The sequence below is a fragment of the Schistocerca nitens genome, chromosome 2, assembly GCF_023898315.1.
Source record: "Schistocerca nitens isolate TAMUIC-IGC-003100 chromosome 2, iqSchNite1.1, whole genome shotgun sequence".
In the NCBI taxonomy this organism is placed as follows: Eukaryota; Metazoa; Arthropoda; class Insecta; order Orthoptera; family Acrididae; genus Schistocerca; species Schistocerca nitens.
Genome location: NC_064615.1, coordinates 196,919,642 through 196,945,818, shown reverse-complemented (window position 1 = coordinate 196,945,818; position 26,177 = coordinate 196,919,642). Strand labels below are relative to the sequence as shown.

Sequence of the window (26,177 nt, the reverse complement as noted above, 5' to 3'; positions counted from 1 at the left end):
TGCCGAGAACTACTGCCATAAGTGGAGTCTAATAAGATGAGTATTTTATTTTCTACACTGACATGATACTGTTTACCGTAACAATACATTCAGAAGATCTAAGTTGCTACACTGAGAAAGAGAATGAACATCGATTTAAACTGAAAGTTAACAGCTGTTAAGTATATCTTTCACTAGGTGATCGACATAAGGTGTTCCACGCCATTGGTGAAAACAGTGGTTTCCAAACAGATGCGCTCTTCCAACGCAGGAATCACACCCTGTACAAGAAGGTCTCGGTAACGCGCAGATATCACGGCATACCTGAGAGGCCCTCTGGGTGTATTCACTTCAAAACAAAACAAAAAAAAGACAAATCAAGAAAAAAGGTGCTCGTGAATCCACACCACACTGTCACATACGGCGAGAGCAGTGGCTCTTCGTGCACAATACGCAGTTTAATATTACCCCAAATTAGACAGTTCTGCGTACTGACTGCATCCTGTCATGTAAAATGTGCCTCGCCACTCCGTAGAATACTGCCGGGCCACGTATCATCAACTTCGATCGGTGTCAGAAACATGATGTTCATGTTATTGCACCGTCTGGGTCTTGTACGGGTACCATCGTAAAACAGACCTCAAAAACTTTCTGTACTGTTGACCATGGGATGGCGAATACTCGTGACGCTGACCGACCAATATCACTACCAGGGGCAAGTGCCATACGGTCAGTTACAGCAACAGCAACTTCATCTATAACTTCCACCAGGATAGGACGCCTTCCTCTTCCAGATGCACACCAAGCTCATCAGTGTTTCCAAATTTCATTATCATATTCAGATGGTTCAAATGGCTCTAAGCACTATGGGAACCGTGCCGCTGCTACGGTCGCAGGTTCGAGTCCTGGCTCGGGCATGGATGTGTGTGATGTCCTTTGGTTAGTTAGGTTTAAGTCGTTCTAAGTCTAGGGGACTGATGACCTCAGATGTTAAGACTGAAGCACCTAGAACCGCTCAGCCACAGCGGCCGGCATTATCATCTTCTTTAAACCGTGTAATGAGATCAGACTTCTCCTCAGTACTTTCAGTCCATGCAGTCAATGCAGCACTGTAATTGCTGCCGTTCACATAAAACAGTTCCACTAATGGCGCACGGTTTTTCTTCTCGATCACAATACTGTTCACTCACGTTATGGCTTCTAAAATGACCACGTGGATGTCATACTCTCATAGAAAACGGGTGGAGCGCCAGATTTTCTCCTGGTGACCATAATTAGAACTAATGTTTCCTCCAGCGTAAATCGGTTCCACATTAACGTATTAGGATATCGACCAAGTTTCGCTCCCATACGATAATTACAGCCCGCACTGGAACTCCATGAGTAGCTGCACTTTAACCCTAGAAGCGTACACCAGAGTCTCTCTGTTACTGTTCATGGCCTCTGCACATACACAGCCCGCTGTCAGACCTAATCGAGGATGGACATTCGAATTTCTGAGACATTGTTTTTTGATTAACTTGACAGAAATATTTTATAAGGATTAATGTGACCCTGGTGTACACTCTGTGTAATTGTTGTGTAGCTGAGTGTGAAGTTCATTGACGTGAAAGTAGCACTTAGGAATGACATTTTAGTGACGTAAGATGTTATATGGGAAGCGTTGTTAGAAGAATTCAGTTGTGAAACTGACGTAAGAGACCTTCTTCATGACTTCATGCTGAAGCTGACGTACCTCCAGAAGTTATGGACATTGGTGAAACTGATCAGTCTGGTGAATCTTTAGACAGCGGTGAAGAAGGTACAGTCGTCCACGGTAAGAATGGTCGCTGTTGGAACACAGTTGCCCCTGACAGAGGAGCCTGACAGGTCGCTGATAACATTGTAGTCTATATTCGAAAGAGTATGGAAATAACGAATGAACAGTTTGGTAAATGACTGGGAGTACTTTAAAATATTCATAAAACATGTGGAAATGGGCGTTTGGCGTCATTTCTCGGGAGGCCCCTTACGGGGCAGGTTCAAATGGCTCTGAGCACTATGGGACTTAACTTCTGAGGTCGTCAGTCCCCTAGAACTTAGAACTACTTAAACCTAACTAACGTAATGACATCACACACATCCATGCCCGAGGCAGGATTCGAACCTGCGACCGTAGCGGTCGCGCGGTTCCAGACTGTAGCGCCTAGAACCGCTCGGCCACTCCGGCCGGCTTACGGGGCAGGTCCGGCCGCCTTGGTGCAGGTCTTATTACATTCGACGCCCCACTGGGCGACCTGCGCGCCGGATGGGGATGAAATGATGATAAAGACAACACAAGACAGAGTCCATGAGCGGATAAAATCCCCGGCCCAGCTGGGAATCGAACCACGGCCTGTATAATGGCAATCCGTCACGCTGACCACTCAGCTGTCGGGGCGGACATGAAACATGTGCATTTCATTAAATGAATGACATCTTCACCCAATTAAATTGCTAATAAAGATGTGAAATAGTGATGTAACATCCAGAAAACCATCTGAAGATGAACCTGAAAGACGTTCGAAAATCGCTTCATTGAATAATAAATAACTATTCAAAAAAGTGGCTGGTTGCAATTTCATGTATTTACATAGATACAAATAAAGTCTTTAGAACTGGATCACTTCGCATTTCTTCGTTGAAAAGCTTCCATGACAGTTTTTACTTAGTCTCGAATATGGATGCATTAATACTAATATTGTCTGTAAAAGTAAAATGGAGAGGTGAAATAAACTGAGTTGCGTACACGAGTGTCCGATTTCACTACAAAAGATTCTATTTTAATGCAATTTCTCGGGCAAATGAAACGAAATGAGCCTATGGCATTGTTGGCCGGGAGGTCCCATGCGGGGAAGTTCGGCCGCCGGACTGCAAGTCCTTTAACGCCACTTCGGCGACTTGCGAGTCAATGATGATGAAAGACACACAATACCCAGTCATCGCGAGGCAGAGAGAATCCCCGACCCCGCCGGGAATCGAAACCGGGGCCCTGTGCGCGGGAAGCGACAACGCTACCGCAAGACCACGAGCTGCGGACTCTCGCGCAAATAACCGAAGATCACAGTGACACTGGTGTACAGTTCGTGTGACGATTTCAGCAGTGTACACAACTACGGTTAATTATAACCACCCGGTGCCAGCTCAGATGTCAGTCAGTTCGTTACTGTGACGCAGGTGTGGTACCAGAACGCTCCCGTTCCAGAGCAGAGACCTCACCTGGCGTTGAGGGAGCGCGCGACAAACTCCATGACGTCGATGAGGTTGCGGGCGTCGTCCGAGTCGTCGTCGACGCTGGCCGTCTTGAGGTCCTTGACGCCGCCCGCGCCGCCCACCGCCTCCTCCAGCGTCGCGGCGCCGCCCCCGGCCAGCACGTCCGGCGCCAAGCTGCCAGCCGCCGCCGCCGCGCTCGCGTTCTTCACGCCAACCAGCAGCGGCAGGCCCTGGCGGCACAAGCGCGCTTTCATCCACATCCACACCTACTTAGATTACATTACATCGATTATTCATTCCATAGACCCATAAAATAGGGAATCCTCCTGGGTGTGGAACACGTCAGATAAACACATTACAAAAATGTAATTAGAAAAACTTGAGTTTCATTAATTTTAATGATCCTCGCTGAATAAACAGTAAAATTATGTACATGAATTAAATTTAAACTTCTAATATTTACAGGTTTAATACTTACATCTGCTTTCATTAAATCCATCATTCAGACATTTGCTAGTTTCTTGGCTATTACGACCAGGCCATTGTCAAAAATTAAAGTAAATTATTCATTTCAATTATCCTTAGTTAAGAACAGTCAGATTATGTACAAGATTTAAAATTAAACTTCCACTATTTACAGACTTGAGACTTACATCTGCTTTCCATACATCCATCATTCACACAGTGGGTAGTTACTTGGCTGTTACAACCAAGTATTGTCAAAAATTAAAGTATAATAAATTTTCATTAAAATGGTCTACTGCACTTGTTGAGAAACTCATGGATGGAATAGGAGTTGGCCACCAAAAATTCTTTTAAATTATGTTTAAATTGTGTCTTGTCTGAAACTAAACTTTTAATGGTTGCTGGTAACTTATTGAAAATATGCATTGCTGAATACTGGACTCCTTTCTGGGCAAGAGTAAGTGATTTTAAATCTTTGTGTATATTGTTCTTATTCCTAGTAATGATACTGTGTACTAAGCAGTTAGTTGGAAAAAGAGATGTATTATTTACAAGAAACTTCATTAAGGAATTAATATACTGAAAAGCTGTGGTTAATATGCCCAATTTTTGAATAGGTTTCGACATGATGTTCTTGGATTTACACTACTCATTACTCTTACTATACGCTTCTGTACTCTAAAAATTTTTTCTCTGTTTGTGGAGTTACCCCAAAATATGATACCATATGACATAATGGAGTGAAAACAAACAAAATATGCCAGTTTTTTTATATTTATATCTCCTATCTCTGACAACATTCGCATTGCAAACACAGACTTGTTTAGGAACTTTAGCAGTTCATTAGTATGTTGCTCGCAACTGAATTTATTATCAAGTTGTAATCCCAAGAATTTTACACTCTCAACTTCTCCTATTTCCATGTCATCATATTTTATACACACACCAGAAGGAAATCTCTTCGAAGTTCTGAACTGCATATAGTGGGTCTTTTCAAAGTTTAATAACAGTGAATTACTATGAACCACTTATTAATGTCAGCAAAAATTTGATTAGCTGCCCTTTCTAAATTTATATTTGATTTACTATTTATTGCAATGTTTGTATCATCTGAAAATAAGACAAACTTGGCATCTGGTAATGTAACAGATGACAGGTCATTAATATATAGACAAGAAACAGTAGTAGAGCTAGTATGGAACCTTAGGGAACACCACATGTAATTTCTTCCCAGTCGGATGATGTCTGATTGCCTACTGCTGAAGTATTACATAATGACACCCTTTGTTTTCTATTAGTAAGATATGACTGAAACCACTTTGCAGCACTACCAGTGACGCCATAATATTTTAATTTACTTAAAAGAATGCTATGATTCACACAGTCTAACGCCTTCGACAGATCACAGAATATGCCAGTTGCCACTAATTTGTTGTCCAATGAATTAAGGACATTTTCGCTGTAAGTGTAAATAGCTTTCTCAATATCAGAACCCTTCCGAAACCCAAACTGTGACTTTGACAGTATGTTATTTTCACTAAGCTGCTTAAGTAGACACATGAACATAACCTTTTCAAAGATTTTTGAAAATTCTGGCAAAAGTGAGATCGGTCGGTAATTTGACGGCATTTCTTTGTCCCCTTGACTACAAGTCACATTTAAGTGCCTGGCAGAGGGTTCATCGAACCACCTTCACAATAATTCTCTATTATTCCAATCTCGAACAGCACGCGGAAAAAACGAACACTTATATCTTTCCGTGCGAGCTCTGATTTCCCTTATTTTATTATGGTGATCGTTTCTCCATATGTAGCTGGGCATCAACAAAATATTTTTGCAGTCGGAGGAGAACGTTGGTGATTGATTGCGTGAGAAGATTCCGCCACAACGAAAAACGCCTTTGTTTTAACCATGTCTCCCCCAAATCCTGTATGATCTCAGTGACATTAGCCCCTCCCCTCCCTCCCCCTCTCCTGTTTCGCGATAATACAACACGTGCTGCCCTTCTATGAACTTTCTCGATGTACTCCGCTACTCCTATCTGGTAAGGATCTCACACCGCGCAGCAGTATTCTAAAAGAGGACGGTGTAATTCCTAGGTATTTAGATGAATTTGCCTTTAGATTTGACTGATTTATCGTGTAACCGAAGTTTAACGGATTCCTTTTAGCACTCATGTGGATGACCTCACACTTTTCGGTATTTAAGGTCAATTGCCAATTTTTGCACCATACAGATATCTTTTCTCAATCGTTTTGCAATTTGTTTTGATCTTCTGATGACTTTACTACACGATAAACGACAGCATAATCTGCAAACAACCCAAGACGGCGGCTCAGGTCGTCTCCTAAGTCGTTTATATACACTATGTGATCAAAAGTATCCGGACACCCACAAAAACATACGTTTTTCATATTAGGTGCATTGTGCTGCCACCTACTGCCAGGTACTCTATATCAGCGACCTCAGTAGTCATTGGACATCGTGAGAGAGCAGAATGGGGCGCTCCGCGGAACTCACGGACTTCGAACGTGGTCAAGCGATTGGGTGTTACTTGTGTCATACGTCTTTACGCGAGATTTCCACACTCGTAAACATCCCTTAGTCCACTGTTACCGATGTGATACTGAAGTGGAAACGTGAAGGGACACGTACAGCACTAAAGCGTACAGGACGACCTCGTCTGTTGACTCAGAGAGACCGCCGACAGTTGAAGAGGGGTCGTAATGTGTGATAAGCAGACTCTATCCAGACCATCACACAAGAATTCCAAACTGCATCATGATCCTCTGCAAGTACCATGACAGTTAGGCGGGAGGAGAGAAAACTTGGATTTCATGCTCGAGTGGCTGCTCATAAGCCACACATCACGGCGTAAATGCCAAACGACGCCTCGTTTGGTGTAAGGAGCGTAAACATTGGACGAGTGAACAGTGGAAAAATGTTGTGTGGAGTGACGAATCACGGTACACAATGTGGCGATCCGATGGCAGGTTTTGGGTATAGCGAATGCTCGGTGAACGTCATCTTCCAGCGTATCTAGTCCCGACAGTAAAATTCGGAGACGGTGGTGTTTATGGTGTGATCGTGTTTTTCATGGAGGGGGCTTGCACCCATTGTGTTTTGCGTGGCACTATCACAGCACAGGCCTTCATTGATGTTTTAAGCACCTTCATGCTTCCCACTGTTGAAGAGCAATTCGGGGATTCGGGGATGGGGATTGCATCTTTCAACACGATCCAGCACCTGTTCATAATGCCTGTGGTGGAGTGGTTACACGACAATAACATCCCTGTAATGGACTGGCCTGCACAGAGTCCTGACTTGAATCCTATAGAATACCTTTGGGATGTTTTGGAACGCCGACTTCGTGCCAGGCCTCACCGACCGACATCGATACTTCCCCTCAGCGCAGCACTTCGTGTAGAATGCGCTGCCTTTACCCAAGAAACCTTCCAGCACCTGATTGAACGTACGCCTTCGAGAGTGGAAGCTGTCATCAAGGCTAAGGATGGGCCAACACCATACTGAGTTCCATCATCACCGCTGGAGGGTGCCACGAACTTTTAAGCCGTTTTCAGCCGGGTGTCCGGACACTTTTGATCACATAGTGTAGATAAGAAAATAGCAGAGGGCCTATCACACTTCCTTGGGGAACGCCGAAAGTCACTGATACGATATTCCACGAGCAAGCAGTTTGATTACAAGCCGCTTGTCAGGTACAGTGTCAAAAGCCCTCTGGAAATCTAGAAATACGTAATCAGTTTGAAATCCTTTGTCAACAGCACTCAACTCTTCGTTTGAGTAAAGAGCTTGTTGTGTTTCGCAAGAAGGATATTTTCTAAATCCCTGTTGACTGTCTGCCAATAGACCGTTCACTTCGAGGTAATTGATAATGTTCGATCACAATATATGTTCCAAAACTCTGCTGCACATTGCCGTTAATGATATCTGCTCTAATTTAGTGAATTTCTCTTACTGCCTTTCTTGACTATTGGTGTGACATGTGCAAGTTTCAAGTGTTTGCCTATGGATTTTTCGTCGAGCGAGCGGTTGTATACGAGGGCAGTTCAATAAGTAATGCAACACATTTTTTTTCTCGGCCAATTTTGGTTGAAAAAACCCGAAATTTCTTGTGGAATATTTTCAAACATTCCCGCTTCGTCTCGTATAGTTTCATTGACTTCCGACAGGTGGCAGCGCTGTACGGAGCTGTTAAAATGGCGTCTGTAATGGATGTGCGTTGCAAACAACGGGCAGTGATCGAGTTTCTTTTGGCGGAAAACCAGGGCATCTCAGATATTCATAGGCGCTTGCAGAATGTCTACGGTGATCTGGCAGTGGACAAAAGCACGGTGAGTCGTTGGGCAAAGCGTGTGTCATCATCGCCGTAAGGTCAAGCAAGACTGTCTGATCTCCCGCGTGCGGGCCGGCCGTGCACAGCTGTGACTCCTGCAATGGCGGAGCGTGCGAACACACTCGTTCGAGATGATCGACGGATCACCATCAAACAACTCAGTGCTCAACTTGACATCTCTGTTGGTAGTGCTGTCACAATTGTTCACCAGTTGGGATATTCAAAGGTTTGTTCCCGCTGGGTCCCTCGTTGTCTAACCGAACACCATAAAGAGCAAAGGAGAACCATCTGTGCGGAATTGCTTGCTCGTCGTGTGGCTGAGGGTGACAATTTCTTGTCAAAGATTGTTACAGGCGATGAAACATGGGTTCATCACTTCGAACCTGAAACAAAACGGCAATCAATGGAGTGGCGCCACACCCACTCCCCTACCAAGAAAAAGTTTAAAGCCATACCCTCAGCCGGTAAAGTCATGGTTACAGTCTTCTGGGACGCTGAAGGGGTTATTCTGTTCGATGTCCTTCCCCATGGTCAAACGATCAACTCTGAAGTGTATTGTGCTACTCTTCAGAAATTGAAGAAACGACTTCAGCGTGTTCGTAGGCACAAAAATCTGAACGAACTTCTCCTTCTTCATGCCAACGCAAAACCTCACACAAGTCTTCGCACCCGAGAGGAGCTCACAAAACTTCAGTGGACTGTTCTTCCTCATGCACCCTACAGCCCCGATCTCGCACCGTCGGATTTCCATATGTTTGGCCCAATGAAGGACGCAATCCGTGGGAGGCACTACGCGGATGATGAAGAAGTTATTGATGCAGTACGACGTTGGCTCCGACATCGACCAGTGGAATGGTACCGTGCAGGAATACAGGCCCTCATTTCAAGGTGGCGTAAGGCCGTAGCATTGAATGGAGATTACGTTGAAAAATAGTGTTGTGTAGCTAAAAGATTGGGGAATAACCTGGTGTATTTCAATGCTGAATAAAACAACCCCTGTTTCAGAAAAAAAAAATGTGTTGCATTACTTATTGAACTGCCCTCGTACGATCGTGAAGTATGGAGCTATTTTTAAGTATGGGGTTATAGCTTCAGCATACTCTGAAAGGAACCTAACTGGATCGGAAGACTTGCTTCTATTAAGTGGTTTAAGTTGCTTCACTACTCCTAGGATATCTATGTGTAAGTTACTCATGTTGTCAGCTGTTCTTGCTTCGAATTCTGGAATATATACTTCGTCATCTTTGGTGAACTACTTTCGGAAGGCTGTGTTTACTAACTCTGCTTTGGCAGCACTATCGTCAATAATATTTCCATTGCTATCACGCATAGAAGGCATTTATCGTGTCTTGCCGCTAGCATACTTCACACACAACCAGAATCTCTTTGTAGCGAATCAGCCGCAGTCGACACTCACTATAACTGCTATTTTTTATATAATTTCGGGCAGTTTTCTCAAGTATCTCCTATATAACAAGATTCAATGATGACACGTCTTTCCCTAGTTCAGAAGAATTATAGGACCTGTTGAATGAAATGAGAACTCTAATGAGTGTAGAATATGAACTGAGATGAAGCAAAAAGAACATGCAAGTAAACAGACAGAAAGTAAACTGACAGAAATGATATTAGCGACGAACTTAACATCAAAACTAGTGACCACGAAGCAGACAAAGTTAAGGAATTCTGCTACCTTGGAAGCGAACTAACACACGACACACGAAACAAGAAGGACACTAAAAGCGGAGTACCACAGGCGAAAAGGGCATTCCTGGACATGAAAAGTCTGCTACTATGAAACATCGGCCTTAAAATGAGGAAGAAATTTCTGGGAAAGCGCTTTTGGACACAGAATGAAATGGTAGTGATTCATGTACTGTCGGAAAACTGGAAAAGAATAGCATCGAAACGTTTGAGACGTGGTGCTACAGCACGATGTTGAAAATTAGGTTTACTGACAAGAGGCGAGGGCGTTTGCACTGCACCACTTATGGACAAGCGACTGAATCGCTAACCATGAGAGCAACATGTATTCAGATGTCCGGTAAATATGTCTAAACACACTCTACGACAAAAAAAAAAGACGCACCACGAATGAATTATCGGAATCGGACGGGTCGGTAGATGCGATGCACATTTACAGACAAACAAATGATCACAAATTCAGAAAAATGATTCTTTCAAGAGAAAGATCTACACAAGTTGAGCAAGTCAGAAACGCGTTGGTCCATCTCTGACCCTTATGCAAGCAGTTATTCGGCTTGACATTGATTAATAGAGTTGTCGCACGTCCTCCTTAGAGATATCGTACCAAAGTCCAACTGGCGGGTTAGGTCGTCAAAATCAGGACATGATTGGAGGGCCCTGCCAACGCTTCTCAATTGGGGTGATATCTGGAGACCTTGGTGGTCAAGGTAGGGTTTAGCAAGCATGGCGAAAAGCAGTAGAAACTCTCACGGTGTGCTGGCGGGCATTACGGTACGGAAACATAATCCCAGGACGGTTTTCCATGAAGGGCAACAAGGCGGGAGTGTTGGGACAACCTATGTTCTACGCCAAAGTGGCATTATCCAAGATGGCGGCGATGACGTCATCTAAGATGGCGGATGTTGGCGGTAAGTTTGAATTTTGGCTTGAAGATAGGCCGATTGGGCTACCTCCACTAACCTAACGCCCACCGTCCCCTCCCGTCCCCCAGGAGAACGGCGGGAAGTTCAAATTCCAACAGGAGAATGCATCACACCACGGTTGTCTCTACTAACCTAAGAAAATCGCGGGAAGATAGGTCACACGGGCTACCTCCACTAACCTAAGCCATCCTATTGCCACCTCTTCCTAGGAACTGGTGCCAAGTTTGAATTTTGGTGGTAAAGAAAGGTCTGCTAACCTACGAAAAAGGCGTGAAAGAAAGAACACTTGGACTACCTCCACTAACCTAAGTCACCCGACCGCCAACTCTTCCTAGGGATTGATGGGAAAAGGAATCAGCCTGCACTGGGCTACTGGAAAGAGGAAGGAGTGTACTTTATTTATTTTGGAACAATTCAAACTTTCCACCAAAATCCGCCATCTTGGATGACGTCACAGACGCCATCTTGGATGATTCATCGCCGCCATCTTGGATAACGGTACTTTGGCGTAGAACATAGTTTGTCCCAATACTAACGGGGCGCAAAATATCGTCGACGTACCGCTCTGCTGCAAGGGTGCCGCGGATGACAACCAAAGAGGTTATACTGTGAAATGAAGAGGCACCCCACACCATCACTCGTGGCTGTCGAGCCATATGGCGGGCGACAGTAAGGTTCGTATCCCACCACTGTGGACGACGCCTTCAAAGCTTCTTCAGTGCTCAGTCCCTCTTCGAATTAAGCCCCAATGAGCAACATCCCATTCATATAACCCTTCCTGGTGTGTCGATTACTTTTTCTTTTTTTGTCTTACAGAGTCTTTGCGCATAGCTGCTTGCAGAGATATGAAGTGGAATGATCAGTAATAATAAGTAGTAGGTAAAGAAAAAGCAAACAGCAATTCTTTGGTAGGATATTTGGAAACCATAAACAGTGTAGAAAAGAGATTGGATAGAAAACGCTTGTACGGCTCGTACTAGGTTACTGGGTAAGTGTGTGCGGCCCATATCAAGTCGCACTAAAACGGGTTCAAGGAGTGTATACAAAGAGTTGGATCGCGGTGGTTGAACTGAGTGTAAAAGAGACCTCTCTTGGCAGAAAGTGTGAGTAGGACATAGTACATTCCCCAACAACCTACGTAGAAAACTTCAAGAAGGCAGAAACTACCATTATTCTTCAGCCGCTACGCACCTGCCCTGCAGGGTTAACACAGAAAAAATTAGACCAGTGAGAGCTCGGACAAAGAGGCACAGACAGTCATTCTTTCCACACTGTGCCTATGAATGGAAGGAAGGAATGCTTAGCATATTGCACGTCGAAAGGTTTCTGCCATTACGCTCTTAACAGTGACGGACAGAGTGCAGAGGTGGAGGTAGATCAGATGTACAGCCAGGGTGTGTGACGTACCTGCAGATCTCCCCTGGCCTCTAGAGCCCTGGGACTGGAGAGCGCGGCGGTGCCATTGGCGCGGTCCCAGCGGCCCAGGGGTACCACCACCAGGGACGAGTTGAGCGCCGGCCGGATCTTGTACACCTGCAGCAGCTGCGCCCAAGCTGCGGGCCTGCAGCGTGGAACGATCCCCTCCACCTCACTGCTTACTGGAAGGCCTAACCTCGTCCGAGGCTTAACAGTCAAGTTTTATGTGCAAACTACACTGAGGTGACAAAAGTCAATGGATACCTCCTAACATCGTGTCGGACCTCCTTTTGCCTGGCGTAGTGCCACAGCTCGACTTGGCGTGGACTCAACAGTTGTTGGAAGTCTCCTGCAGAAATACTGTGAGCCGTGCTGCCTTTAGAGACGCCCATAATCGCGAAAGTTGTAAGTAGGCTGTTTAGGTTTTTATGTCGGTAACGCCACGTAGCGCTCTGTTTGAAAATCACTGACTGTGCTGTGTGCAGTCTGTGGCTGGTTGGCATTGTTGGAATATTCGCTTGTGTAGTGTTGGCTAGCTGGATGTGAACAGCGCGTAACGTTGCGCAGTAGGAGGTGAGCCGCCAGCAGTGGTGGATGTGCGGAGAGAGATGGCAGAATTTTGAGAGCGGACGATCTGGACGTGTATCCATCAGAAAGAGTAAATTTGTAAGACTGGATGTCATGAACTTATATATATATATATATATATATATATATATATATATACAGTGTGTTTCAAAAATGACCGGTATATTTGAAACGGCAATAAAAACTAAACGAGCAGCGATAGAAATACACCGTTTGTTGCAATATGCTTGGGACAACAGTACATTTTCAGGCGGACAAACTTTGGAAATTACAGTAGTTACAATTTTCAACAACAGATGGCGCTGCAAGTGATGTGAAAGATATAGAAGACAACGCAGTCTGTGGGTGCGCCATTCTGTACGTCGTCTTTCTGCTGTAAGCGTGTGCTGTTCACAACGTGCAAGTGTGCTGTAGACAACATGGTTTATTCCTTAGAACAGAGGATTTGTCTGGTGTTGGAATTCCACCGCCTAGAACACAGTGTTGTTGCAACAAGACGAAGTTTTCAACGGAGGTTTAATGTAACCAAAGGACCGAAAAGCGATACAATAAAGGATCTGTTTGAAAAATTTCAACGGACTGGGAACGTGACGGATGAACATGCTGGAAAGGTAGGGCGACCACGTACGGCAACCACAGAGGGCAACGCGCAGCTAGTGCAGCAGGTGATCCAACAGCGGCCTCGGGTTTCCGTTCGCCGTGTTGCAGCTGCGGTCCAAATGACGCCAACGTGCACGTATCGTCTCATGCGCCAGAGTTTACACCTCTATCCATACAAAATTCAAACGCGGCAACCCCTCAGCGCCGCTACCATTGCTGCACGAGAGACATTCGCTAACGATATAGTGCACAGGATTGATGACGGCGATATGCATGTGGGCAGCATTTGGTTTACTGACGAAGCTTATTTTTACCTGGACGGCTTCGTCAATAAGCAGAACTGGCGCATATGGGGAACCGAAAAGCCCCGTGTTGCAGTCCCATCGTCCCTGCATCCTCAAAAAGTACTGGTCTGGGCCGCCATTTCTTCCAAAGGAATCATTGGCCCATTTTTCAGATCCGAAACGATTACTGCATCACGCTATCTGGACATTCTTCGTGAATTTGTGGCGGTACAAACTGCCTTAGACGACACTGCGAACACCTCGTGGTTTATGCAAGATGGTGCCCGGCCACATCGCACGGCCGACGTCTTTAATTTCCTGAATGAATATTTCGATGATCGTGTGATTGCTTTGGGCTATCCGAAACATACAGGAGGCGGCGTGGATTGGCCTCCCTATTCGCCAGACATGAACCCCTGTGACTTCTTTCTGTGGGGACACTTGAAAGACCAGGTGTACCGCCAGAATCCAGAAACAATTGAACAGCTGAAGCAGTACATCTCATCTGCATGTGAAGCCATTCCGCCAGACACGTTGTCAAAGGTTTCGGGTAATTTCATTCAGAGACTACGCCATATTATTGCTACGCATGGTGGATATGTGGAAAATATCGTACTATAGAGTTTCCCAGACCGCAGCGCCATCTGTTGTTGAAAATTGTAACTACTGTAATTTCGAAAGTTTGTCTGCCTGAATATATATATATATATATATATATATATATATATATATATATATATATATATATATATATATATATATCACTTTTGAACATGATTAAGGTAAATACATTGTTTGTTCTCTATCAAAATCTTTCATTTGTTCAAAAAAAAATGGTTCAAATGGCTCTGAGCACTATGGGACTTAACTTCTAAAGTCATCAGTCCCCTAGAACTTAGAACTACTTAAACCCAACTAACCTAAGGACATCACACACATCCATGCCCGAGGCAGGATTCGAACCTGCGACCGTAGCGGTCACGCGGTTCCAGACTGAAGTGCCTAGAACCGCACGGCCACAACGGCCGGCTTTCATTTGCTAACTATGCCTATCAGTAGTTAGTGCCTTCAGTAGTTAGAATCCTTTATTTAGCTGGCAGTACTGGCGCTCGCTGTATTGCAGTAGTTCGAGTAACGAAGGTTTTTGTGAGGTAGTGATTCAGAAAAGGTATAGGTTATTGTTAGTCAGGGCCATTCTTTTGTAGGGATTATTGAAAGTCAGATTGCGGTGCGCTAAAAATATGGTGACAGTTTAGTGAATGTCTGAGTACGTTCAGTTTTGCTCAGCTGTTTGAAAATCAGATAACGTAAGAGGTTTATCAGCACATTAATTCATTAATTTTTCAAAGGGGACGTTTCAAATGTCGCTTTTTTTAAAAAGAGTTTTATATATTTGAGGATCTTCATGACGTAATAAAACTGGAGCACATGTTGTATGGGGCACCTTCAATTTCACAAGGTTTTGCAATAATTGGGTTTGCTGTGCTTCAAAGAAACTGCAACAAGGAAAAAAATGGTTGGCATCTTCTTCTTCTATCTTCTGATAGTCGCGGAAGGGATATCCTTGACGCCTATCCGACATAAGGAGCGGAATCATAGTTTTCTCGTTTTCGTACCAAGGGGGAGTTTTCAAAGTGTCGCCGGTGCAGGATTTTGTGCACCAACCGAAATCTCGTTATGTCCCACAAATGTTGGATGGGACTTATTTTGGGTGATCTGGTTGGCCAGATCACCGCTCGACCAACCAGTCGTGAACAACTGTGGCTCAATGACATGGATCATTGTCATCCATAAAAATTCCATCGTTATTTGGGAACATGAAGTCCACGAACGGCTGCAAATGGTCCCAGTTGGTTCAGTTTGATCAGAGAACACAGTCCGTTCCATGTAAACACAACCCACACCATCCTGGAGCCACCACGAGCTTGCACAGTGCCTTATCGACAACCTGGGTCTGTGGTTTCGTAGGGTCTCGCTACACTCGAACCCCACTGAAATCGTGACTTATCTGAAAAGCTACGGTTTTCAAGTCGGGGTCCAACCGATATGGTCACCAGCCTATGAGAGGCGCTGTAGACGATGTTGTGCTGTTAATAAAGACACTCGCGACGATCGTCTGCCACTTTCTGCGGCATTGTTCTAGCGGATACGTTCGTCGTACGTCCCGCATTGATTTCTGCTGTTATTTCATGTAGTGTTGCTTGTCTGTTAGCACTGATGACCCTACGCAAACGCAGCTACTCTCGATCGTTAGGTGAAGGCCGTCGGCCACTGCGTAGTTCATGGTGAGAGGTAATGCTTGAAATTTGGTATTCTCGGCACACTCTTGACACTGTGGATGTCGGAATACCGAATTCCCTAACGATTTCCACAATGGAATGTCCCAAGCATCTAGCTCCAACTAGCAATCCGCGTTCAGAGATTGTTAATTCCCGTCGTGCTACCGAATTCCGCCCTCCCCCCCCCCCCCCCCCCACACACATCGAAAACCGTTTCTCATGAACTGCCTGAGTGAAAGTAACAGCTCCGCAATGTACTACCCTGTTATACCTCGAGTACGTGATGCTACCGCCATCTATATACGTGCATATCGCTATGCCATGACTTTTGTCACCTCAGTGAATTACCTCTAAACTACGATGATTACAGCTTAGAAAGCCTTTGCGGCTATCAAAAATATCTATGTGGTGCTCTAATAAACATTCGGACGAAGATAGACTATATATTTTTCTAATGTATAAGTACATACAACATACAAAGGAAAAGGTTCTTCCCAATAATCTCAAAAAATGCTTGACCAGCGAGGAACAAAATAAAATGAAAAAAGAAAATAATTGGTATATGCAGGAGTCGAACCCCGGTCTGCTAACTAGCGGTCAATGCTTAAGACCAGATTTTTTTTTCACACAGGAAACACACCGAAATATACACTCAAATGGCAGTGTATTCCCTCAAAAAACGAAAATCTTCACTCAGTTTTTTTTTCAAAGCACTTATTGAAGGTAATCAATTACAATAAAACAAAAGAAGTCATTTCGACAAAAACAGAAGGGTTAAATCAGAAAAATATATGTGACGGAATAGGGCGTTAATTTTATCGTGCCCAGACCTTCTTTCCTCGTCACTTCTGCATCGTGGAACATCTAAATCCAAACAAGAATGTCCACAACAAAAAGAAAAAAGGGGGAATGTCAACTCATCCAACGCCTAGTCGATGAAAAACAAGATAAATCATATTAGAAAAAAGTTCACGATAACGGGGAATCCTGAGCCACATCCAATGGGCTGTGGCCATATACCGGGAAAAGGCACACGGATCTGCGTCATATCAACTCACCATCACGTAGTGGACATAATGTCCAACAAGCCACATGATGGCATTGTTCTTCAATCGGGGAAAGAAGGCTAAATCGGGAAGCACGAGAATCTCCCCCGAGATAGCCGCCTACGACGTCCTGAGGAGAAAAGCCAGTTGTCGGCGAAGCCATCTCCAATGGTCATGACCGTAGGAGATCAACCGATGATATAATGTATCAGTTTCATGGCGACGAAGCGTCACATTGAGACCAATACGAAGAAGTCGGACGTTGTTAGGTACCATATCGTGAACAACTTGGTACCACGAGGACGCCACTTCCATCGGGAATATCTGGAGCCTAATGTTAGACCAAACAATCTTCCAATTCAGAATGAGATTTTCACTCTGCAGCCGAGTGTGAGCTGACATGAAACTTCCTGGCTGTGTGCCGGACTGTGACTCGAACTCGGGACCTTTGCCTTTAGCGGGAAAGTGCTCTACCATCTGAGCTACCCAAGCACGACTCACAACCAGTCCTCACAGCTTCTATTCTGGCAGTACCTCGTCCCCTACTTTCCAAACTTCTTCGCAGAAGAGCTTCTGTGAAGTTATGGCGGCGACTGAGCGGAGATCCCATTCTTCCAACGCTTTAGAGAGGCACAGTGGTGCTGCTTCTGACGCCATGGTGTGGGGGAACTAACGTTTATGACTTCACGGCTGGTGGTGACTCCTGTGTTATCTCCCATGGTACACTATTGTTGTGTTGTTTTCTAACAGGACAATGCTCGTCCACACATGACATGTTTTATGAATTGTTTGCATGATGCTGAGACTCTCTCGTAACCATCAAGATCTTCAGATCTGTCCCCAATAGAACACTCTTGGCAGCAACTTGGATGTCAATTCTGTCCCAGTGCTAATGTACAGCATATAAAGGACCAATTCCAGCAGGTGTGATCCAGCTTGCCAAAGGAGAGAATACAACAGAGGTTGTCATACTATAGTGGCAACTTCTGACAGCCAGCCAGTGTGGCAGAGCAGTTCAAGGCATTTTAGTCTGGAACCGCGTGACTGCTACAGTCGCAGGTTTGAATCCTGCCTCGGGCATGGATGTGTGTGATGTCCTTAGGTTAGTTAGGTTTAAGTAGTTCTAAGTTCTAGGGGACTGATGACCTCAGGTGTTAAGTCCCATAGTGCTCAGAGCCATTTGAACCATTTGAACCAACTTCTGACATCGAATGTAACAGCAACACCAAATGTAGTGGAAAGAGGTAGAAGGCATCATATTAAGACTCATCCGAGCTTTCCAAGTGATTTATTGTTTCCAACTACAGTGCCGCATTCGCCTCGGTCTGCGTCACTGGGTCCCACAATGCTGAGGACACCACTTCGCTGTCTGCAAAATGGATTGGTGTGGAATGGCTGCCTCAGTGCCGCCTGCTGACAACTGCAAGTTGGCCCGTGCTGTGCATCCCTGCTGGTGTGGCTTGGGTCACAGCACGATCCGGCAGCTGAATCTGCGGCCCTCGCCATGGATGTCACTGGTGCTTGTTGGGAGCCAAGACAACTGCCCATGGTAGCGAGCCATGCGGTGGCCCTCTGCTGGCTGGCTATGGACCCAGCGTCGGCCTCAGAGGGTCGAACCAGCAACCTGCTGAGGACTGCAATGCTGGTGCCTCATCTGCTGCTGTATGTAGCCAGTGGTGTGACACACCTCTCCATCCAGGAGAGATGCCACACTTGAATGCTTTGTTAGTGAACCAGCACCTATTTATACGCAGCTGTGCGCCTATGGTTTGCTAAATGCGCCGCTCCGTGTCACGTTACTCATAACACTTTTTAGGTTGGCCAGTGGGCCCCTTCTGCCTGTGACTTGCGCCATGCAAACCACTGTGTGTGCTTTTTCCAGCGATTCTACACCCCTGTGGCCTCTATTTTACTTCGTGACTGCTCGTGAGCATAACTCACTGCAAACAGGCCCGTGCCTAGCTGTAACTTGCGCACTCAGAAACATTGCACCAAAACTGACTTTTCCTATCTATCACAAGCAAACCAATGCATGAATCCAGCCAGAGGGAGTGCAACATGGCACTGATAAGGGGGCACGTACTACCAAATTGATGGTGTTTTTGAAGGTACTGACAAGGATGTGGAGCCATGCCAACTCCAGTGTCGTGGAGAGCTGTGGTAGACTTCTCTGTTGAGGATGCATGGCACGAACGGGCCAGTCGAGGTGGTTCCATAGTTTCTCGACTGGGTTTAAATACGGTGAGTATGATGGCCGGGAGAGTTCACTATACTCGTCCTATTGCTCTTCGAACCATGTATGTACATTGCAAGCTGTGTGATACATTGCATTGTCCTCCTGGTAGATTCCATCATGTTGATCAAAAACAGACATTATGTAGATATGTACATTGCCCCCCAAGGATAGATGTTTACATGTGTTGATCCATTGTGCCTTCCAGAATGACGAGGTCACCCCAGGAATGCCACGAAAAGGTTCCCCAGACCATAACGCTCCCTCCTCCGGCCTGCACCCTCTCGACAGTTGTTGCAGGATGTTTCCTTTCAGTCTGATGGAGCTCAAAACGTGATTCATCTGAAAAGGTCACCTCCCACCACTCAGTGGATGTCCAGTTGGTCAGCCTTCGTCGCCAATGAACCGCAGCCAGCATGGATGCGTGAATTAAGCGCCTGCTGCAGAGGCCGATAAGGAACAAAGTTCGCTGAATGTCGTTGAGGAGACACTGTTGGCAGCTCGTTCGTTCACCTGGCCAATCAATTGCATGTCTATTCGCCGGTGCACATCTGCGTATCCATCATTCACCTCTGTCATCTATTACCTGTGGTGCATCTCAGTTACATCGGATAGCGCTATTTTGCCTTGCACGGTAATCTTCAACCACGGCGCCGCTCGAACAGTTTGCAATCCAAACAGTTTCGGAAATGCTTCCACCATCGGCCTGAAAGCTAATGATTGTGCCCCTTTGGATGCCAATTAAATTGCTTCTTTTTTTTTTTGCAATACGACAACGACTGCACTCTTTTCCGCTTTATATATCCTCCACTGCCAGTGCTGCCACCTGCTGTCTGTGAGAGGTTAATGCTTGTTGTCGTCCAACATAGGCGGTGCTCATGTTTAATGTGAGTAGACTGTGTATGATCGAGTGCTTGCAGCTGACAGAAAGACTGGAACAGCGGAATGGTATCTCAGTGTGGACGAGCTGCAGCGAGCAGCTGTGGCGACTGACCTGCGCTGCGCGGTGTCGCCTCCCCCGCCGCCCCTGCGGCGTCCGGGCGCCGCCCACAGGCCGCCCGCCACGTCCCTCCGCCCCCGCGTGGTGTTGGCGCCGCCGCTGTGTCCGCAGGCGACGCCCCGGCAGCGACCACGCGCCCGCTTCTCACCCCTCCCACTGGCGGAGTTTCTGCCACTGGTCCTGCACAGTCACCACGTCACACACTGTTCATAAAGTACTCCGGACCCCTCTCTCCCATCTCATTTCCATTGCTGCGAGAGAAAGTGATGAAATTTACACAGACGGAAAAATTTACAGTACCAAAAGATAATTAATCTAGAATAATGAAATTTCGGGAATACGTTTTTGCAGGTAACATATTTGACTAACATTGCAACTTCACAGGTTAATGTAAGTGCAATGTAGTCCATTGCAAATATCAAATGCTGGTGCATTAATAACCGCTATACCTGCCAGAATGTTGAATGCAAGGACGCAAACGTGCAACTATTGTGTCGTACAGATTCCACATGCCAGTTTGTGGAATGGAGTTCCGTGCACGTGAGGCGTGGCGACGTATACCGATCCTGCCTTGGAGGCGCTTAAGTGGAAGATGTGCCTCAGAGCTGAATAGTGACAGATGGTGACGCGAGACTGGACGCACACGTAGTTTATGTATCAGCCGATAGAGGACAGTTTTGGATAGGGGACTGTGATTTAGTTTCGATTGTGCCCACTAGAGTGCACTAAAGTAATAGAATATATTTTGATAAAGTGTTATTATGTCTTTTTGTGTATGTAAAATGTTATAAACGTGTTTTAGCAGTATGAATGATGCGTGAGTATGGTTTAAGGTTAATATGAAGATAATTGTTTAACGAGTTATGTAGTGGGATTTAGTGTGGGAACATTTCGAAGAAGTATGGATGTGGAGAAAGGGCATTTTTGTAGAATAGATTTGTAAAGTAAGTTTATGGTAAAGGGAAAGTTAATTCAGGTATAAATAACAATAGTAAATAACTTTATGCATAAACAAAACTTCAGTATATAAGATAATTACGTCGGTAAAAAGTGCAGTCGATAGGTTTACTATTTTGCGATTGGTTAGTGATGAAAAGCGCGGACTGGCGCGGGAGGATGTCGTTTTGCTATTGGCTGCTAAGTAAACTGACCAATGGTCAAGCAGTATTCTTCGCGCGCCTTTCTCTACTGATAGAGAATACTTAGAGTATTCTAGAGAGGAGTCGGAGTCTAGCCATGAAACAGTTCGGACGTGTCTTGTAGTAGTTCCGATGTAAACGATAAGTTGCCGGATCTAGCAGTGTTTCATACATCAAAAATGTTGTAGAGTGACGGCATAATTATTCTGATGGGTGTGTAGAAATTTCGGAATTTTTAAGTGAATTTTGTGACGAGAAAAAACACAAATTCCGCGTGGCGTACTGAGCAGGTCGGTGGCTCAAAACTGTGACTGCATTAGGTACCGACAGACTTAATATTTGTCGAGCATTCTCAATCAAAAACAATCCGTATTTTTGTAGCTATTACGTTTACGGGAAATGCAACACCATAAACTTTCTAATGTGAGTGAAAGGGATTGTGAGTGACTGTGTTAAGACTAGCACGGGCTTGGCAGTGACACTTGCCCACCTAAGTTTCAGAATGTATTAATTAAGGACAAAATTTCCAACATTTCATTTCGTGTGAAAACTTTCTCCCGAAACGTAGATTAGTGACTAATTGCAGCCTGGTTCACGTCGAAGTACAGTAGGGTTCGCTCGGCTTCCCTACTGATGATTTGCTGAGACAATGTTCGCAGGTAGGTGCAGGTTAGTCGTAAAGGGACGGAAAGAACCGCGCCTCCGCACCCGCTGCACATAGTCGGTCAGTGCAGGAACGGTTAATACTATTTGCGGACTACGGTGGACTTGCCAGCTGATGACGTCCCATATGTGCTCAATTGGAGACAGATCTGGTGATCGAGCGGGCCAAAGCAACATTTCGACACTCTGTAGAGTGTGTTGGGTTGCAAGAGCGGGATGTAGGACAGCGTTATCCTGTTGGTAAACCCCCCTGGAATAACCCTTCATGAACGGCAGCTCAACAGGTCGAATCACCGGATTGACGTACAAATTTTCAGTCAGGTTGCGTGAGATAAACATGAGAGTGCTCCTGCTGTCATACGAAATCACACACCAGGCCATAACTCCAGGTGTAAGTCGAGTCCGTCTAGCATGCACACAGGTTGGTTGCATGCCCTCAATGGGGTGTGTGCGAAACTTGTTGCGAGTAGAGGTAGTAGCAAAGAAATAATAAATTTAAACGCCATGCACGATGTGGCAGTTTCTCACCCATGCCCGAGCGGTTCTAGGCGCTACAGTCTGGCACCGCGCGACCGCTACGGTCGCAGGTTCGAATACTGCCTCGGGCATGCATGTGTGTGATGTCGTTAGGTTAGTTAGGGTTAAGTAGTTCTAAATTCTAGGGGACTGATGACCTCAGAAGTTAAGTTCCATGGTGCTCAGAGCCATTTGAACCATTTTTCTCACCCATATCAGTGTTCATGACGTCATATCTCCTGAACAATGTGTGGTGCCGTGATATAATTTAGTACATACATTCAGCGGCATATGTGGATACTGTCCGCGAAATTTATTGTGAAGAGAGCTAGAAGCACGAAGTAATAAACTTAAAAGACATGCACAATGAGGCTGTTTTTTGCGTATCTATATATGTACGTGATTACTCTGCTTCTCACAATTAAGTGTCTGGCAGAGGGTTCAATGAACCACCTTCAAGCTGTCTCTCTACCGTTCCACTATCGAACGGCGCGCGGAAAAACGAACGCTTAAATCTTTCCGTGCGAGCTCTTATTTCTCTACTTTAAATTTTTCTGTGCGAGCCCTGATTTCTCTTATTTTATCGTGATGATCATTTCTCCCTATGTAGGTGGGTGTCAACAGAATGTTTTCGCAATCGGAGGAGAAAACTGGTGACTGAAATTGCATGAGAAGAACCCGTAGCAACGAAAAACGCCTTTGTTTTAATGATTGCCACTCGAATTGACGTATCATGTCTGTGGCACTATCTCCCCTATTTCGCGATAATACAAAACGAGCTGCCCTTCTTTGAACTTTTTCAATATCATCCGTCAGTCCCACCTGATGCGGATCCCACACCGCACTGCAATACTCCATAACAGGGCGCACAAGTGTAGTGTAAGCAGTCTCTTTAGTAGATCTGTTGCTCCTTCTAAGTGATCTGCCAATGAATCGCAGTCTTTGGTTTGCTCTGCCCACAACATTATCTATGTGATCGTTGCAATGTAGGTTATTCGTAATTTAATCTTTAAGTATTTAGTTGAATTTACGCGTAATCGAAATTTAGCGGAGTTCTTTTAGTACTCATGTGAATAACTTCACACTTTTCTTTATTCAGGGTCAATTGCCACTTTTCGCACCATACAGATATCTTATCTAAATCATTTTGCAAGTCGTTTTGATCATCTGATGACTTTACAAGACGGTAAATGACAGCATCATCTGCAAATAATCTAAGAGGGTTACTCAGATTGTTTCCTATGTACTCATATAGATCAGGAACAATAGAGGGCCTATAATACTTCCTTGGGGAACGCCGGATATTACTTCTATTCGTTGACTTTCTGTCTATTAATACGAACTGTGACCTTTCTGACTGGAAATCTCGAATCTATTCGCACAACTGAGGCGATATTCCATAGGCACACAGTTTGGTTGGAAGATGCTTGTGAGGAACCGTGTCGAAAGCCTTCTGGAAATCTAAAAATATGGAATCAGTTTGACATCCTCTGTCGATAGCACTCATTACTTCATGAGTGTAAAGGGCTAGCTTTGTTCCGCAAGAACGATATTTTCTGAATCAGTGCTGACTATGTGTCAGTAAATCGTTTTCTTCGACGTACTTCATAATGTTCGAATACAGTATATGTTCGAGAACCCTACTGCAAATCGACATTAGTGATATGGGCCTGTAATTTAGTGGATTATTCCTATTTCCCTTTTTGGGTATTGGTGTGTCTTGAGCAATTTTCCAGTCTTTAGGTACGGGTCTTTCTGTGAGCGAGTGGTTGTATATAATTGCTAAATATGGAGCTATTTGATCAGCATACTCTTAGAGGAACCTGACTGGTATACAATCTGGACCGGAGGCTTTGCCTTTATTAAGCGATTTAAGCTGCTTTACTACACCGAGAATATCTACTTCTATGTTTCTCATCTTGGCACTTCTTCTTGATTGGAATTCGGGAATATTTACTTCGTCTTCTTTGGTGAAGGAGTTTCGGAAAACCGTATTTGGTAACTGTGCTTTGGTGGCACTGTCATCAGTGACTTCACCGTTGTTATCGCGCAATGAAGGTACTGATTGCGTCTTGCCACTGGTGTGCTTTATATATGACCAGAATCTCTTTGGGTTTTCTGACAGATTCCGAGACAGAGTTTCGTTGTGGAAATTATTAAAAGCATCTCGCATTGAAGCACGCGCTATATTTCGAACTTCTGCAAAACTTTGCCAATCTTCGGGATTTTGCGTTCTTTTAAATTTGGCATGTTTTTTTCGTTGCTTCTGCAACAGCGATCTGACCCGTTTTGTGTACCATGGGGGATCAGTACAGTCACTTATTAATTTATGTGGTATAATATCTCTCAATTGCCGTCGATAGTATCTGTTTGAAATCATTCCACATCTTTTCTACGCTTACGTGATCAGATCGGAAGGAGTGGAGACTGTCTCTTAAAAAGGCATTAAGGGCATTTTTATTAGCATTTTTAAATAGATGTACTTTGCGTTTCTTTTTGATGGTTGTGGGTGTAACAGTATTCAGCCTATCAGCAACTTCCTTGTGGTTGCTAATCCCTGTATTCGTCATGATGCTCCCTATTTGTCCAGGATTATTTGTTACTAAGAGGTCAAGTATGCTTTCGCAACCATTTACGCTTCGAGTAGGCTCATGAACTAATTGTTCAAAATAATTTTCTGAGAAAGCATTCAGTACAATTTCGGATGACGTTTTATACGTGCCGCCGGCCTTAAACGTCTAATTTTTCCAGCATATCGAGGGCAGATTGAAGTCGCCACCGACTATAATTGTATGAGTGGGGTACCTATTTAAAACGAGACTCGAGTTTTCTTTGAACTGTTCAGCAACTGTATCTTCTGAGTCGTGGTGTCAGTAAAACGAACCAACTAATAGTTTAGTCCGATTGTCAAGTATAACCTCTACCTATGCTATTTCGCAGGAACTATCTACTTCAAATCCTCTACAAGACAAACTACTTCTGATAGCAATACATACTCCACCACCAACTGTATTTAATCTCTACTTTCTGAACACTGTTAGATCGTTTGAAAAAATTTCGGCTGAACTTATATCTAAGTGTTTATGATGTCTTACCTCCTGAAATATGGTAGGTAGGTGGTTCTTACCCCACGAAGATTGTTGCCTGACAGTAAGTGATATGTGTGCCAAGTTCGCTTGAAATCGATAATGTGGTTTAGGAGGAGATACGGAACACACACACACACATACATTCGTTTTTATAATACATGTGGATTTCTCGTGTCACAAGCATTCTAGATATATGCAATTAAACATTTACATGATTACATACCGATCACTTATAAATACATAGACCAGAAAAACAGTTAAATTAACAAGACAAAGGAATTGACCAAATCTACATTCAGACAACATTCCACCAAAACTGACCCACACCTAAGGCATCGTCATTCGCAAGCAATAAATCTTGTACTGAGCGTGAAAATGGAAAGAGAGGGAGGGTATTGGCACACATGGCTGACTGTCTGTTCTTGGCCATACTCGCGCTGGTTGTCCTTTGACGTAAGGCCCCATGACTTAATCGACGAGTTAGCCCTACCGACACCAGTTCAGGAAACTTTTCCTTGATATCAGCCTAGTTTGGGATTGTTGAGGGCCACATAAGGGATGAGCTTCAACGTTCTCAACCATCAGTCGCTCCTGATCAGCAGCGACGTCGTCTCGACGATTACTTGGAGGTGCGATGCCAGCAAGACAGTATATCTTATTGA

General features: G+C 44.7%; 1 protein-coding gene across 1 annotated transcript in view; it reads right to left on the bottom strand.

Moving 5' to 3' along the window:
- Positions 1–26,177, bottom strand: part of LOC126234919 (glutamate receptor ionotropic, delta-1-like) — a 191,641-nt gene that overhangs the window by 98,360 nt on the left and 67,104 nt on the right. The window contains exons 5-7 of the mRNA XM_049943659.1: positions 20,103–20,288; positions 12,070–12,223; positions 3,217–3,338 (exon numbers count right to left, since the gene is read on the bottom strand). Coding sequence (XP_049799616.1) covers positions 3,217–3,338; positions 12,070–12,223; positions 20,103–20,288 — 462 coding nt within the window. The remainder of the gene's footprint in view (positions 1–3,216; positions 3,339–12,069; positions 12,224–20,102; positions 20,289–26,177) is intronic.